This window comes from Oncorhynchus clarkii, chromosome 11 (assembly GCF_045791955.1).
Source record: "Oncorhynchus clarkii lewisi isolate Uvic-CL-2024 chromosome 11, UVic_Ocla_1.0, whole genome shotgun sequence".
Taxonomy (NCBI): domain Eukaryota; kingdom Metazoa; phylum Chordata; class Actinopteri; order Salmoniformes; family Salmonidae; genus Oncorhynchus; species Oncorhynchus clarkii.
In genome coordinates, this window is record NC_092157.1 from 7,691,370 (window position 1) to 7,707,868 (window position 16,499).

Here is a 16,499-nt window from a genome sequence, read left to right on the forward strand (position 1 = left end):
GTTATTCTTCTATGTAGATGTGATAAACTGGGAGGTGTAACAGTATAAGTTTAGACCGTCCCCTCGCCCATACCCGGGTGCGAACCAGGGACCTTCTGCACACCGATTGAAACGCTATTTAGCGCACAATGCTAACTAAGCTAGCCGTTTCACATCCGTTACACTCACCCCCCTTTTGACCTTCCTCCTTTTGATCCGGGTCAACAGCATCAATGTAACAGTATAAGTTTAAACCGTCCCCTCGCCCATACCCGGGCGCGAACCAGGGACCCTCTGCACACATCAACAGTCACCCTCGAAGCATCGTTACCCATCGCTCCACAAAAGCCGCGGCCCTTGCAGAGCAAGGGGAACTACTACTTCAAGGTCTCAGAGCAAGTGACACCGATTGAAACGCTATTTAGCGCACACTGCTAACTAAGCTAGCCGTTTCACATCCGTTACAGAGGCAACATCACAGAGAGACAAGGCCATGTGGAGAGAAAGTGTTATTCTTCTATGTAGATGTGATGAACTGGGAGGCAGCATCACAGAGAGACAAGGCCATGTGGAGAGAAAGTGTGTGTGTGTCTGTGTGTGTGTGTGCGTGCGTGCGTGTATGTGTGTGCGAGAGAGAGAGTTCCTAACCTCCTTCCAAATGTATGACCATATTAGAGACACATTGATTTGTGACCTGTTGCCACAAGAAAAGGGCAACTAGTGAAGAACAAACACCATTGTAAATACAACCCATATTTATGCTTATTTATTTTCCCTTTTGTACTTTAACCATCGTTACAACACTGTATATATACATAATATGAGATTCGTAATATCTTTATTCTTTTGGAACTTCTGTGAGTGTAATGTTTACTGTTCATTTTTATTGTTCATTTCACTTTTGTATATGATCTATTTCACTTGCTTTGGCAATGTTAACACATGTTTCCCATGACAATAAAGCCCCTTGAATTGAATGTGAGCGAGAGAGGCACTCTGGCAGCAGGCTCCTTTCAAGTCACAGCAGTTACATTGAGGGTGGGCCAGAGGGAGACCGCGGGAAGGAAATACCAGTGTGTGGTTGGTTAGTTCATTTTTTTAAACTGTAGCGTTGCCGTGCTGCTAGGGGAAGAGGAAGCGATGTTTACACCACAGGAAGCATTTCAAAACCAGGCACAACGACACCAAGGACTCATGCACAGAGAGGGCTCTCTCTCTCTCTCTCTGAAAACTCAAATAAACTGCCACTCCTTTTCCCTGTTATGCGCATATTGTCTAAAACCTCTGTGCTACACACTGCTGGTGAAGAGGGCAGCGTACTTTTTCTCTGGCCCCCCACAACGCAGGTCTTGGAGGTGTCGATGCAGGGCATCTCGGCACAGTTATCCAGCCTGCCACTCTGTCCGCAGGTACAAACCTCGAAGCAGCCCGCCTGGCCATTACGCATGGGCACCTGGATACGGGCATCCACGTGGACCAGGAACTCTGAGGCCTCACCCAGTTTACAGCCTGACACACACACACACACACACACACACAGAACACAGTCGTCACACTTTATATGTCTACACATACAGTGGACATAGGCTCCCCCTAGGGCTACAGGGAGGTACTGCATGTTCTAGTATACTGTACCAGGCACACAGAAGTAAGGCAGGCAATCCTGTCCAGGCTGGCAGCCCTTCCTGTTCACCTCACACAGCTGGTTGCTGGGACAGGGGTTGGGGTTACACGGGTGGATGACCTCCTCAATGATATTACCCAGGTTGCTAGGAGCTGGAGAGCGGATGGAGAAGAACAACATGTTAAGACTTTGACAATGAGAAAAGGTCTGAGAATCATCATTTCTCCTTGTAGCATTACCCTTCTTGTACGTGTAAACAACATTCAATGAAATGACTTCAGCCAAAGAAAATGCAAGAACGAACCACCTCATTGTTTGAATAAGATGTAAATTGGTAATGGTAAGACACACACACACACACACACACACACGTGTTACCACTCACTGAGGTATCTCTCCAGGGGGATGCAACGTTCAGGGTCGTCTATGGGGGACAGGATCTCACAGATGCGCTCGGCCGTCTGTCCTTCGTAGAAGCGCCTGCGGTCACCACACTGTGTCAGGATGTCCACACAGTCCGACCTGAAGTGGTTTAGACAGAAGATACAGGGCGAGGTCCCAACGTTCCAAACTGTTTCAAAATGTCTGATGGCTAAGCAATATTTGAATAAAGCCTGTCAGCTGGAATCACATGGACCAGTCCTCCACATACAGAACCAGTCAAAAGCCCTGTTTCGTAAAATACCAAGTCCATATTATGGCAAGAACAGCTCCAATAACCAGAGAGCATCATTACTTTAAGACAATCCGCTAAATTTAAAGGAGAGTGATGGAGTGCTTCATCAGGTGACCTGGCCTCCACAATCACCTGACCTCAACCCAAGTGAGATGGTTTGGGATGAGTTGGACTGCAGAGATGAAGGAAAAGCAGCCAACAAGTGCTCAGCATATGTGGGAAGTCCTTCAAGACTGTTGGAAAAGCATTCCAGGTGAAGCTGGTTGAGAGAATGCCAAGAGTGTGCAAAATCTGTCATCAAGGCAAAGGTTGGCTACTTGGAAGAATCCACATATTATTTTGATTTGTTTAACACTTTTTTGGTTACTACATGATTCCATATGTGTCATTTCACAGTTTTGATGCCTTCACTATTATTCTACAATGTAGAAAATAGTAAAAATATAGAAAAACCCTTGAATGAGTAGGAGTGTCCAAACTTTTGACTGGTACTGTACATTGGCTGTTACAGCCCTGAGGGCTAGCCTACAGTACAGGTAAACATCGCTAACACACTAACTACTTCATTCAGCCTGACAAAAACCCAGCTGTAATTACTCTCAGTGGAAAAAAAACTCCAGTGAAAAGATCTGCTGATAAATGACCTGAGGTGCGGTAGTGAGTCAAGCCTTGCAGAAAGCACAACATCCTCCCTGGGATTGGTCTGTCTATGCGTTGTCATGTCTAAGAGACCAACTGTATTTGGTTCATGTAGTTTTTAGGTTCCAGCTGGGTCTTCGGGCGGTCGTTTCCCGGGGGATGCTTTTTACTGTGACCACGGGAGTCTACTGCAGGTGAAGGTGGGATGCTGTGTGTACTTATTTCACTTTATTACCTTTATCTAACCAGGTCGGTTATTGAGGAATCAGTCTATTTTACAGTAACACCCTGTAAAGGCAGGATGAATGGTACAGCAATAGCAGCAGAACCACATTAAGCCTATACCTTGACTAAAAATCACTTTCAATAGAGAATCTCTATTGGACACCTCTTAATTCAATCATAGACTTAATCTCTGGGAAACGAGCTCAAAGTCAGACTAAATACTTGAACCTTTTACTGCAGTGGGCAGTAATCAGGTTCACACAGAGTGTTTCTTGGTAGTCTTAAACAGGTCACCTCACACACATGGATATGGGCTTAAACAAAGAAGACACCTGAACCCTGTCAGATATAGAGTTAAAAATATATTCCATGTTGAGTTTACATCCCAATAATACATTTTATATACATCACAGGAGACTGAAATATAACAAAAACCATTTGACATTGACACATCAGATATTCGGTAATAAAAAATGTTTAGGAAATGATGAAAAATATGAATAACATTCCACCTATGTGAGGTATATGAGGTCACGAGGTCGTTTGACTGCAGAAAAGGGCAGAATTGAAATATTGGCTACGTACTTGCAGATGACGCTGCCGCGAGACTTGCTGTAGCAGGGTTTGATCTGCAGGGCGCAGGCCACAGCCTTCCACATCTCCGGACGACACTTCCTGATGTCCAGGACGGGGATGTTCATAAAGGGCATCTTGATCGTCCCATTGGACCACAGCTTGATGTCATTCATGGCGCCTTGGTCTGATTGGACGTTACAGCTACGGAACAGCTCTGTGGGCCTAGAGTTAATATGACAAGAGAGAGAGACATGATAGAATTAGCAGGTGTACTCCATAGCTATGTACCTATCAACAGTGATAGAAATGTGCACACAACAGAAACGCAAATGGAGTCAAATGAAGATTGCAGTGTGGAAGATGTATAATTTCTCCCCTTTGTCACATGACTTGTGTTATAGCTTCGACAAAAGCTTTAAACTGGAAGTGATCATGGTTCGAAGTTCAGAAGGGGAAAAAAAGAAAAAGAAAAAACAAGCAAACTACCAAACACTTTGAAACTATAATAACAATCTCAGTAACGGTATCAGATACGTTGTTCTAGCTTTGACTGATACGTGGTTGTTTATCTACTTCAGTCACTCTGGAGAACAGAGTCGACTAAATAACAAACATGGAAACGGAATCCCACGTGGACACAGAGTGAATCTTACTACAGAAACTTCTAGTACACTAAAGTACTACACACAACACTGTCTCTGTCTGTCTAATGAGACACAACACTGTCTCTGTCTGTCTAATGAGACACAACACTGTCTCTATCTGTCTAATGAGACACAACACTGTCTCTGTCTAATGAGACACAACACTGTCTCTGTCTGTCTAATGAGACACAACACTGTCTCTGTCTAATGAGACACAACACTGTCTCTCTCTGTCTAATGAGACACAACACTGTCTCTGTCTGTCTAATGAGACACAACACTGTCTCTGTCTGTCTAATGAGACACAACACTGTCTCTGTCTGTCTAATGAGACACAACACTGTCTCTATCTGTCTAATGAGACACAACACTGTCTCTGTCTGTCTAATGAGACACAACACTGTCTCTGTCTGTCTAATGAGACACAACACTGTCTCTGTCTGTCTAATGAGACACAACACTGTCTCTATCTGTCTAATGAGACACAACACTGTCTCTGTCTAATGAGACACAACACTGTCTCTCTCTGTCTAATGAGACACAACACTGTCTCTGTCTGTCTAATGAGACACAACACTGTCTCTGTCTAATGAGACACAACACTGTATCTGTCTGTCTAATGAGACACAACACTGTCTCTGTCTGTCTAATGAGACACAACACTGTCTCTGTCTGTCTAATGAGACACAACACTGTCTCTGTCTGTCTAATGAAATGCATATTCACTCTGCCTTGTGTGTCCAGATGTCGTCTCCACAGCTCAACACCACATGGATGTGGCTGATGGTGATGTCAGAAGGAGGCCAGCCAGATGGCCACTGTTTACTACTGCAGAAACATCCTGGAGACAGAGACCAATGACCAATGGCTGAGAGGGACTACTTCCTGAGGAAACCTGTTGCCGGGAGGCGGACTATTTTCTTTAATGATCTACGAGTTGTAGGAGGTGTATTTCACGATTGGTATGTTTCACCGGGAGGGGGGGTTACTTCGGTGGTTGATGTTAGATGTGGCTGAGTGCTGATATTCAGTCAGTTTGTTAACTTTAGAGCCTTTAAAATATCCCACTGGCCACTCCTGTGTATATATATGTCTGTATCTGTGTTCTTGTTTACCTAACTTATCAAGACACCAATGTCCTGACAATTAACCCCAATGTCCTGACAATTCATCCCAATGTCCTGACAATTAACCCCAATGTCCTGACAATTCACCCCAATGTCCTGACAATTCATCCCAATGTCCTGACAATTCATCCCAATGTCCTGACAATTCACCCCAATGTCCTGACAATTCACCCCAATGTCCTGACAATTCATCCCAATGTCCTGACAATTCATCCCAATGTCCTGACAATTTACCCCAATGTCCTGACAATTCACCCCAATGTCCTGACAATTCACCCCAATGTCCTGACAATTCACCCCAATGTCCTGACAATTCACCCCAATGTCCTGACAATTCACTCCAATGTCCTGACAATTCACCCCAATGTCCTGACAATTCACCCCAATGTCCTGACAATTCACCCCAATGTCCTGACAATTCATCCCAAAGTCCTGACAATTCATCCCAATGTCCTGACAATTCACCCCAATGTCCTGACAATTCACCCCAATGTCCTGACAATTCACCCCAATGTCCTGACAATTCACCCCAATGTCCTGACAATTCATCCCAATGTCCTGACAATTCATCCCAATGTCCTGACAATTCACCCCAATGTCCTGACAATTCATCCCAATGTCCTGACAATTCACCCCAATGTCCTGACAATTCACCCCAATGTCCTGACAATTCATCCCAATGTCCTGACAATTCACCCCAATGTCCTGACAATTCATCCCAATGTCCTGACAATTCACCCCAATGTCCTGACAATTCAACCCAATGTCCTGACAATTCATCCCAATGTCCTGACAATTCACCCCAATGTCCTGACTATTCACCCCAATGTCCTGACAATTCACCCCAATGTCCTGACAATTCACCCCAATGTCCTGACAATTCACCCCAATGTCCTGACAAGGTAGGAAAACAATAACGTTTTTGAAAAGTCAGGATTTGTTTAATGTCCTGAATTTGTTCAAATGCTATTCTAAATGTAAGGTTAAGGTTAGGGTTAGATTAAGAGTAAGGTTAGGGTTAGATTAAGAGTAAGGTTAAGGTTAGGGTTAGATTAAGAGTAAGGTTAAGGTTAGGGTTAGATTAAGAGTAAGGTTAAGGTTAGGGTTAGATTAAGAGTAAGGTTAAGGTTAGGGTTAGATTAAGAGTAAGGTTAGGGTTAGATTAAGAGTAAGGTTAAGGTTAGGGTTAGATTAAGAGTAAGGTTTAGGTTAGGGTTAGATTAAGAGTAAGGTTAGGGTTAGATTAAGAGTAAGGTTAAGGTTAGGGTTAGATTAAGAGTAAGGTTAGGGTTAGGGTTAGATTAAGAGTAAGGTTAAGGTTAGGGTTAGATTAAGAGTAAGGTTTAGGTTAGGGTTAGATTAAGAGTAAGGTTAAGGTTAGGGTTAGATTAAGAGTAAGGTTTAGGGATTTACATTTTTAACAGTCAAACATGTTTACTTCCCAAAAAGTTCTGACATTCCAAGAAAATAAAGCTGTGTGTGTGTGTGTGTGTGTGTGTGTGTGTGTGTGTGTGTGTGTGTGTGCACACGCATGCGAGTGTGTTAGAGGAGAGGGGAAGGAAAGTGAGGTCTTGGCCACAAGCAGAGGGACCACAGCCGTGCCTCAGCTCCAGGTCATGAACCAAGCATGACCCCCATGCATGGGTAGCGGTCACAGTGGGTTTCCACTCCACCCCAAAAATAAACTTGAATGACCTCTACACTTTTATTTACAGTGACTGGTTTCCTAGTGTCCCTCTCTTTCTACTCTCCCTCTCCTCTCTTTTCTGTCTCTCTACACATTGACCCACATTAAAACGGCAAGTAAAGTAGCTTCAGTTAAAACAAGGATATTTAGGATAGTTAGTTATTCAATCGATGACATTTTCACCAAGCAGGGTATTATATTTCGTACATGTTAAAAATAGACATGGTGTGTATGGTGTCCATACTTTCAGGAACCCACATTCAACTTCAGCCTTCTTCATCAACCAGAATAAGAAGAGGTTTATCTGTGTAGTTACAGGGTCAGCTTTGTTAAATACATCCCTGGGCTTTCCCCCCACTCTCTTATCCTCCCATCCTCCCTCTCTTTATCTCAGCCCTCCTCTCCCACTCTTCTCTCAGAATGATTGGCATGTGGATTGAGACTTCCTGCCTTGGACCTTGGTGAGCCCTGGACCATGACAAGAGTTGCATATTGTCCATACAGGCAGACAGACGGACGGATAGGACTGGCAGACAGACAGACAGACGGATAGGACTGGCAGACAGACGAACGGACAGGACAGACAGACAGGCAGGCAGGCAGGCAGGCAGGCAGGCAGGCAGGCAGGCAGGCAGGGAGGCAGGGAGGCAGACAGACAGGGAGGCAGACAAACATACCTGCTCTAAAGCAGTCAGGGAGATATCACTGAGACACAGAACAGCCTCATCAGAGCCTTAGAGCTACCAGTCAACAGGATGTTCCCCTCTAATCTCCATACGACCAGTCAACAGGATGTTCCCCTCTAATCTCCATACGACCAGTCAACAGGATGGTGCCCCTCTAATCTCCATGCGACCAGTCAACAGGATGGTGCCCCTGTAATCTCCATACGACCAGTCAACAGGATGGTGCCCCTGTAATCTCCATACGACCAGTCAACAGGATGGTGCCCCTCTAATCTCCATACGACCAGTCAACATGATGTGCCCCTCTAATCTCCATACGACCAGTCAACAGGATGTGCCCCTCTAATCTCCATACGACCAGTCAACAGGATGTTCCCCTCTAATCTCCATACGACCAGTCAACAGGATGGTGCCCCTCTAATCTCCATACGACCAGTCAACAGGATGTGCCCCTCTAATCTCCATACGACCAGTCAACAGGATGTTCCCCTCTAATCTCCATACGACCAGTCAACAGGATGGTGCCCCTCTAATCTCCATACGACCAGTCAACAGGATGTGCCCCTCTAATCTCCATACGACCAGTCAACAGGATGTTCCCCTCTAATCTCCATACGACCAGTCAACAGGATGGTGCCCCTGTAATCCCCATACGACCAGTCAACAGGATGGTGCCCCTGTAATCTCCATACGACCAGTCAACAGGATGGTGCCCCTGTAATCCCCATACGACCAGTCAACAGGATGGTGCCCCTCTAATCTCCATACGACCAGTCAACAGGATGGTGCCCCTCTAATCTCCATACGACCAGTCAACAGGATGTTCCCCTCTAATCTCCATACGACCAGTCAACAGGATGGTGCCCCTGTAATCTCCATATGACCAGTCAACAGGATGTTCCCCTCTAATCTCCATACGACCAGTCAACAGGATGGTGCCCCTGTAATCCCCATACGACCAGTCAACAGGATGGTGCCCCTGTAATCCCCATACGACCAGTCAACAGGATGGTGCCCCTGTAATCTCCATACGACCAGTCAACAGGATGTTCCCCTCTAATCCCCATACGACCAGTCAACAGGATGGTGCCCCTGTAATCTCCATACGACCAGTCAACAGGATGTTCCCCTCTAATCTCCATACGATCAGTCAACAGGATGTTCCCCTCTAATCTCCATACGACCAGTCAACAGGATGGTGCCCCTGTAATCTCCATACGACCAGTCAACAGGATGGTGCCCCTGTAATCTCCATACGACCAGTCAAAAGGATGGTGCCCCAGTAATCTCCATATGACCTGGCTGGGAAGTGTATTTATGTCGCGGACACAGAGATCCAGGCCCCTGGGGTGTGGCACTCAGGGCCCACTGACAGTGCACAGCGCTGGCGTAGCTATACAACGCCATAGGTTTCTCAGTACTTTGGAGATCTTTATCCCCTTTGCCTCTAGCCCTGTTTGTCTTCTATAGTGTGACTGTGGCCGCCCCCCCCCCTCACGATACTTGTCACCCCAGGTTTTGAACCCCTCAGGGAGGACGGCTCTCCTTAAGCTGGCCCCTGGGACTCCTTCAAAGGAAATGAGAGACAGAATTTGTTTGTCTGAACTCGGTGTCTTCATCATCCTTCTCAGATGAAAAATAATACATGGAATACTTGGGATTGTTTTCAAACATTCTCTACAAGGGTCTAGCATGAAACGTTTCTGGGGCTTTTTAGGGTTTGATTACTGCTGAGCTGCAATTCAAAAGTAAATACTGTATGTTTTTTGATAATCTTGACATTATGGTTATCATCATTACTGAACAACTTGATACCTTACAGTCAATTGACAAAGATACATAAATATATCATACACATATAGAAGTCAAAGAGAGTTCATAGAGAGGTAAAAGAGAGGTCCTAAAGAGGTCAAAGAGATGTCATAGAGAGGTGATGAAGAGGTCAGAGGTCAATAGAGAGGTGATGGAGAGGTCAGAGGTCATAGAGAGGTGATGGAAAGGTCAGAGGTCATAGAGAGGTGATGAGAGGTCAAAGAGAGGTCACAGAGAGGTGATGGAGAGGTCAAAGAGAGGTCATAGAGAGGTGATGGAGAGGTCAAAGAGAGGTCATAGAGAGGTGATGGGGATGTCAAAGAGAGGTCGTAGAGAGGTGATGGAGAGGTCAAAGAGAGCTGATGGAGAGGTCAAAGAGAGGTCATAGAGTGGTGATGGAGTGGTCAAAGAGAGGTCATAGAGAGGTGATGGGGATGTCTGTAGCCCATGATGATGTCACGTCCTTCAGATCCCCTAGTGTCCAATCAGAAATTTTCTCTGACCCTGACTACACCCTGGAAAATCAACGCTTTTGAAACTTGACAAAGCTAATGTCGGGTGGCTTGTGGTGAAATGTAGCTTTGTGGACAGTGCCTGATGGGGATGAGTCCACAGGCGGGGAGTGTTCTGTAGAACTGTGTGTGTTCGCCGGCCGGGCTTTGATGGTGTCAAGCATGGGTCTGCTGGTCCCATGCCAGACCAGGATGCAGCAAGCTGTGACACGGCTGGCCTCCAAGGTCAAATGCAAACACCATAAACTACAGTATAACAGCACACACACAGATACACACACACATACACACACATCCCTATCCCTTTCTCTCTCCTCCTTTCTCTGTGACTTCTAAACAACCTAGCGTGGAAGCCGACCACAACACACATCAGTCAAAGAGCCATCAGCCACAGCACAGAGCCATCAGTCACAGAGCCATCAGTCACACACTCTTAGAAAGAAATGTACTATCTAGAACCCAAAGGGGTTCTTTGGCTGTTACCATAGGAGAACCCTTTGAATAACCATTTTTGATTCCAGGTAGAACCCTTTTGGTTCCAGGTAGAACCCTATTGGTTTCCTTGTAGAACCCTTTCCCCATATGGTTCTATATGGAACCCAAAATAATTAAACCTACGGCTGTTACGGTGACCGTATTACCGCCACACCGGCGGTCACGAGTCATGAAAGTAGTCAAATTCCACATGACTGTTTAGTCACGGTAATTAGGCTCCTCCAAGCTCTGATGCTGCTGCTGATCATTAGTAGCCTGCTGAACTTTCTAACTGCCTGGAACTCAGCACTCTATTGTCCCTCTAATCACTCTGACATCAATGTAAATATGATCTAAAATCTAATCAAAGACTTTATGACAGCCCATGAGCTCATGTTGCACAACATTTCTATAGGTTTTTCAAGTGCGGGAGAATAGAGTGATGGCCACTAATAAAAAGAGGAGGATCCCATCAGCTTTCTATAGGCTAGGCCTAATATATTAATTTCTCAACTTTCCTAATATTAACCACATTGCTTATCTTTACCTCAGGAGTATAGCCTATCTGGCTGTCATTAAAATGAAACACGGAAAAAGTGTCCTCCATTTACTATTTAAGTGCATAGATTACATGTATTTTTTCCCACTGCCTGTTTCGATACAGGTGCATGATAATGGTCCGTTTTAAATCAAAACAAATTTCACACATATATTATGTAGTTTATGTAAAGACAAGATTACGTTAACTTCTTGAGCATACTTGACACGCAGACGTCCCAAGTATGCCCCTGGAAATGCAAATGCGCTACGCTAAATGCTAAATGTACTCGTTACAACTCAATCTTTGATCAAAATTCACAAGCAGGGTATTGAATTAAAGCTACACTCGTTGTGAACCTAGCCAGCAAGTCAGATTTTTAAAATGCTTTTCGGCGAAAGCATGAGAAGCTATTATCTGATAGCATGCACCCCCCAAAATGCCAGCACGACACGTAAACAACAGATTTTGCGGTAGCCGGCGCTACCCAAAACGCAGAAATAAAATATAAAACATTCATTACCTTTGACGAGCTTCTTTCTTGGCACTCCTATATGCCCCATAAACATCACTATTGGGTCTTTTTTTCGTTTAAATCGGTCCATATATACCCAAAATAGCTTTGTATGGAAGTTGTGTCATTCAGAAAAAATCATCGTTTTTAAACGCTGCGTAATTTTTTAAAATTAAAAAAGTCGACGATAAACTTTCACAAAACACTTCGAAATCCTTTTGTAATCCAACTTTAGGTATTAGTAAACGTTTATAATCTATCAAAATGATTACAGGGCGATGTCTTTTCAATAGGTCTTCACTTGCAAAACAATGGCTGATAATGTCTTCATCAACTACATCCGGGTCAAGACTGGGAAAATGGATGCCAGATAGATGGATTTTCCAACAATTAATTCAATTGAAAATGAGGACAATGGCGCCATCGTGTGGAATTTGTATGAATTGCAGGCAGATCGATATTAAATTCTGTTCTCTTTTAACAACTGGTGGAAGTGACTTATGGAAATTATTTTTAGCTTTCAGAGAGCAGTTTTTCTTGCGTTTTTCAATGAAACACACGATCTGTTATAGTCACAGCCGTGATTTAACCAGTTTTATAAACTTCAGAGTGTTTTCTATCCACACATACTAATCATATGCATATACTATATTCCTGGCATGAGTAGCAGGACGCTGAAAAGTTGCGCGATTTTTAACAGAATTTTCGAAAAAGGAGGGGGTAGAAGTAAGAGGTTTTTAAGAATAGTCTGATCTGTGACAATATTAGCCTATCACTTGTGAATAATTTATTATCACTTGTGAACGAGGCACAGCATAAGGCAAGAAACAACACATAGTCCCACACCTCATATAGCCTAGCCCATAGGTCTAGATAAGATTTGTATCATACTAAAGTGGCCCAATAACTTCTTAAACTTAAGCACATTAATCCGCTTTACAAAGGGTGTAGAGCCTAACTGGCATACAGTTCATGTTTGGGGAAGATAATTTTCACCATAAAAATGCACCTTTATAATAAAAGCATTACATGCAAAACTGCATTAGCGGTCACTTTTGATAATGGTGTTTTGCCGCTAATGGAACATTTGCACGTATAGCCTACTGCCATGTGCTCTTTGCTGTGCTTATAATGTGAAGATATAGCCTAATAGTTTATTAACATTTCAAGTTAAATGTTCTGATCTGTTGCGACGGTCCCATTGCTTAACAAATGTTTTTTTGATGCTGGTGGTTGTATTAATTTGGGATCTATCGCATCTCACAACTGTTCCAGACTATGTTTGTAATATTTATTTCTCGCACAGAATAGTTCCATTTTTGTACTATGGGGATTGTAGATTGACATAGGCTAGTGGTTTTGCTGTTCGTTAGCCCTACTCATCTTGATGGCTGTAAATGTGGACAGTTCTTCCAATATCTTCAATATGTACGTCCAATAAGGACGCACGCAGTTGCGTCCCCGAAATGTCTATCTTCACTTGTAGCCTGTGAGAAAGATCCGATCACGTGATGGAGAGCCATGTGAGTGAGAAGTGCTTCGGAGCATGCAGCACGCATGGAGAAGGGAATTAAAATGATTATATTCAGCCCAAGGGCACAACGGTCACTGGCTACAAAAAGCATGGATTTTTTTCGGGGGCATTACGGCCACACAAAGGGGATACCACCAGGAAATTCGAGGCATTATCAATTATCATTGTCAAATTGTGAATGAGAGACTGATGAAGTGTGTACAGCCTGCGCAAAAAAACTAAGCAGAGTTCATGCCTTTCAATCAACTTTTTTCAAATCATCATTAAATCATCATGCAGCCTTAGAATGTATTAATAATCTAAACATATAGCCCAACGTTTGTATCACAACTAAAGTTGCATAAATACATCTAAATTAAGCATATAGGAGTACCTGTGTCTTAGTTAACCGCTCAACACAGAATAGGCGCGTGTGTGCACTACATCAAACCTTTAATATTAAAATAATTATTCATATTAATATTTTAATAATTATAAGCAAATCTTGTCTGCTAAAAGAGTGTAGCCCACAGCCATATGGCATAGCCAGATCAGGAACCTAACATAAGAACAACTCAGAGTATGCTATTTTGTTATTCTGAAATAAACTACATTTTCATATCATATCATGTTTTTATAGACATATCTAAATTATATAATGGATTTATTGTGAAGGTGTAGGCTATATTACATGGATTTATTAGACTTTTTAAAATGTAGATGTTCCAAAGGTCTGAATTAGTGGCTTGTAAGCTATGTGTGGAAGCCAGGAGATGCTAAACCTGTTTATGTTAAATAATGGTCAAATTACCGTGAGCCCGGGAGTTATCTGCTTGACAATCACCGGCTGACAAAATGTCATGACCGCCACAGCCCTACTTCTACCTGGAACCAAAAAGGGTTCTCCTATTGGGACGGCCTTAGAACCCCTTTTGGAAGCATTTTTTCTAAGAGTGTAGACTAGTGAACAGACTCTCTGAACAGGTATAGCAGGTATATAATCTGGTATAGTAGCTAGGTATAGTAACATACCTGTTGTTGAAGTTGGTGCAGAAGGTATATTAACAGGTATAGCAGGTATATAATCTGGTATAGTAGCTAGGTAGAGTAACATACCTGTTGTTGAAGTTGGTGCAGAAGGTATATTAACAGGTATAGCATGTATATAATCTGGTATAGTAGCTAGGTATAGTAACATACCTGTTGTTGAAGTTGGTACAGAAGGTATATTAACAGGTATAGCAGGTATATAATCTGGTATAGTAGCTAGGTAGAGTAACATACCTGTTGTTGAAGTTGGTGCAGAAGGTATATTAACAGGTATAGCAGGTATATAATCTGGTATAGTAGCTAGGTATAGTAACATACCTGTTGTTGAAGTTGGTGCAGAAGGTATATTAACAGGTATAGCATGTATATAATCTGGTATAGTAGCTAGGTATAGTAACATACCTGTTGTTGAAGTTGGTACAGAAGGTATATTAACAGGTATAGCAGGTATATAATCTGGTATAGTAGCTAGGTATAGTAACATACCTGTTGTTGAAGTTGGTGCAGTAGCCCAGGTCCTTGCATCCCAGTTGGCAGGGTTCCCTGACGTCGGCCAGACAGGTGACCAGGGGTTTCTCCACGGGGCTGTACTCACACATCTGGTCAAACTCCTGCCACGTTTGAGTTCCCCAGTTGGTGCTGATCTCCTGACACATATCCCTGTGGGGGACGAAACAGAGTTACTTTGAAAGAAAAAGGAAAGCTGCACACTCTAGCACCTCCGATGTAATCATTTATTCACCAACGTTTACACAGCAAGTTGTCCTTCTCAGGGCTTCATGACCAAACAGAGTTAAACATACAGACAGACAACACAAGCATGTAAAAGCATGTAAAAACATCAACTTGGCCTCCCAAGTGGCGCAGTGGTCTAAGATTCTGGGTTCGAGTCCAGGCTCTGTCGCAGCCGGTCGTGACCGGGAGACCCATGGGACGGCGCACAATTGGTCCAGCTTCGTCCGGGTTAGGGGAGGGTTTGGCCGGCAGGGATGTCCTTGTCCCATCGCGCACTTGCGACTCCTGTGGTGGGCCAGGCGAAGTGCACGCTGACACGGTTGCCAGGTGTACGGTGTTTCCTCTGACACATTGGTGCAGCTGGCTTCCGGGTTAAGTGGGCATTGTGTCAAGAAGCAGTGCAGCTTGGTTGGGTTGTGTTTCGGAGGACGCACGGCTCTCGACCTTCGCCTCTCCCGAGTCCATAAGGGAGATGCAGCAATGAGACAAGACTGTAACTACCAATTGCAAACCACAAAATTGGGGAGAAAAAGGGGTTAAAAAATGTAAATAAAAAATCAACTCAAATGTTGAGACTGAGACTGATGAGACTGATGAGACTTTCTATGTATTTTGATCAGGTGTACAGAACTGTGTCCTGGAAACCAACCCTATGAGTTACCTGCATACCATGGAAGACCCCATCTACACTATACTGTATACTGTAATAATTTATATCTACACTATATATATACAACAGTATGTGGACACCCCTTCAAATGAGTGGATATAGCTATTTCAGCCACACCAGTTGCTGACAGGTATATAAAATCGAGCACACAGCCATGCAATCTCCATAGACAAACATTGGTAGTAGAATGGCCTTACTGAAGAGCTAAGTGACTTTCAACATGGCACCGTCATAGGATGCCACCTTTCCAACAAGTCAGTTCATCAATTGTCTGCCCTGCTAGAGATGCCCCAGTCAACTGTAAGTGCTGTTATTGTGAAGTGGAAACTTATAAGAGCAACAACGGCTCAGCCGCAAAGTGGTAGGCCACAAAAGCTCACAGAACGGGACCGCCGAGAGCTGAAGCGTGTACAAATCGTCTGTCCTCAGTTGCAACACTCACTACCGAGTTCCAAACTGCCTCTGGAAGCAACGTCAGCAAAATAACTGTTCGTCGGGAGCTTCAAGAAATTAGTTTCTGACCTCACTATGTGGCTGAATGGAAGCAAGTCCTGCGGCAATGTTCCAACATCTAGTAGAAAGCCTTCCCAAAGAGTGGAGGCTGTTATAGCAGCAAAGGGGGACCAACTCCATATTAATTACCATGATTTTGGAATGAGATGTTTGACGAGCAGGTGTCCACATACATTTAGTAATGTAGTGTATCTATTTATGTATGAACTTTTTTTGGGGGGGGGGGTTAGAATATATACATATTTTTTTACTTTCACCCATTTTTTCTCCCCAATTGGTAGTTACAGTCTTGTCCCATCGCTGCA

General features: G+C 43.7%; 1 protein-coding gene across 1 annotated transcript in view; it reads right to left on the bottom strand.

Annotated features, from left to right (window-relative positions):
- LOC139420145 (reversion-inducing cysteine-rich protein with Kazal motifs-like) overlaps positions 1 to 16,499 on the bottom strand; it is an 86,665-nt gene that overhangs the window by 19,303 nt on the left and 50,863 nt on the right. The window contains exons 10-14 of the mRNA XM_071169924.1: positions 14,763 to 14,936; positions 3,729 to 3,941; positions 1,989 to 2,125; positions 1,615 to 1,755; positions 1,300 to 1,488 (exon numbers count right to left, since the gene is read on the bottom strand). Of these exons, the coding sequence (XP_071026025.1) occupies positions 1,300 to 1,488; positions 1,615 to 1,755; positions 1,989 to 2,125; positions 3,729 to 3,941; positions 14,763 to 14,936 (854 nt within the window). The remainder of the gene's footprint in view (positions 1 to 1,299; positions 1,489 to 1,614; positions 1,756 to 1,988; positions 2,126 to 3,728; positions 3,942 to 14,762; positions 14,937 to 16,499) is intronic.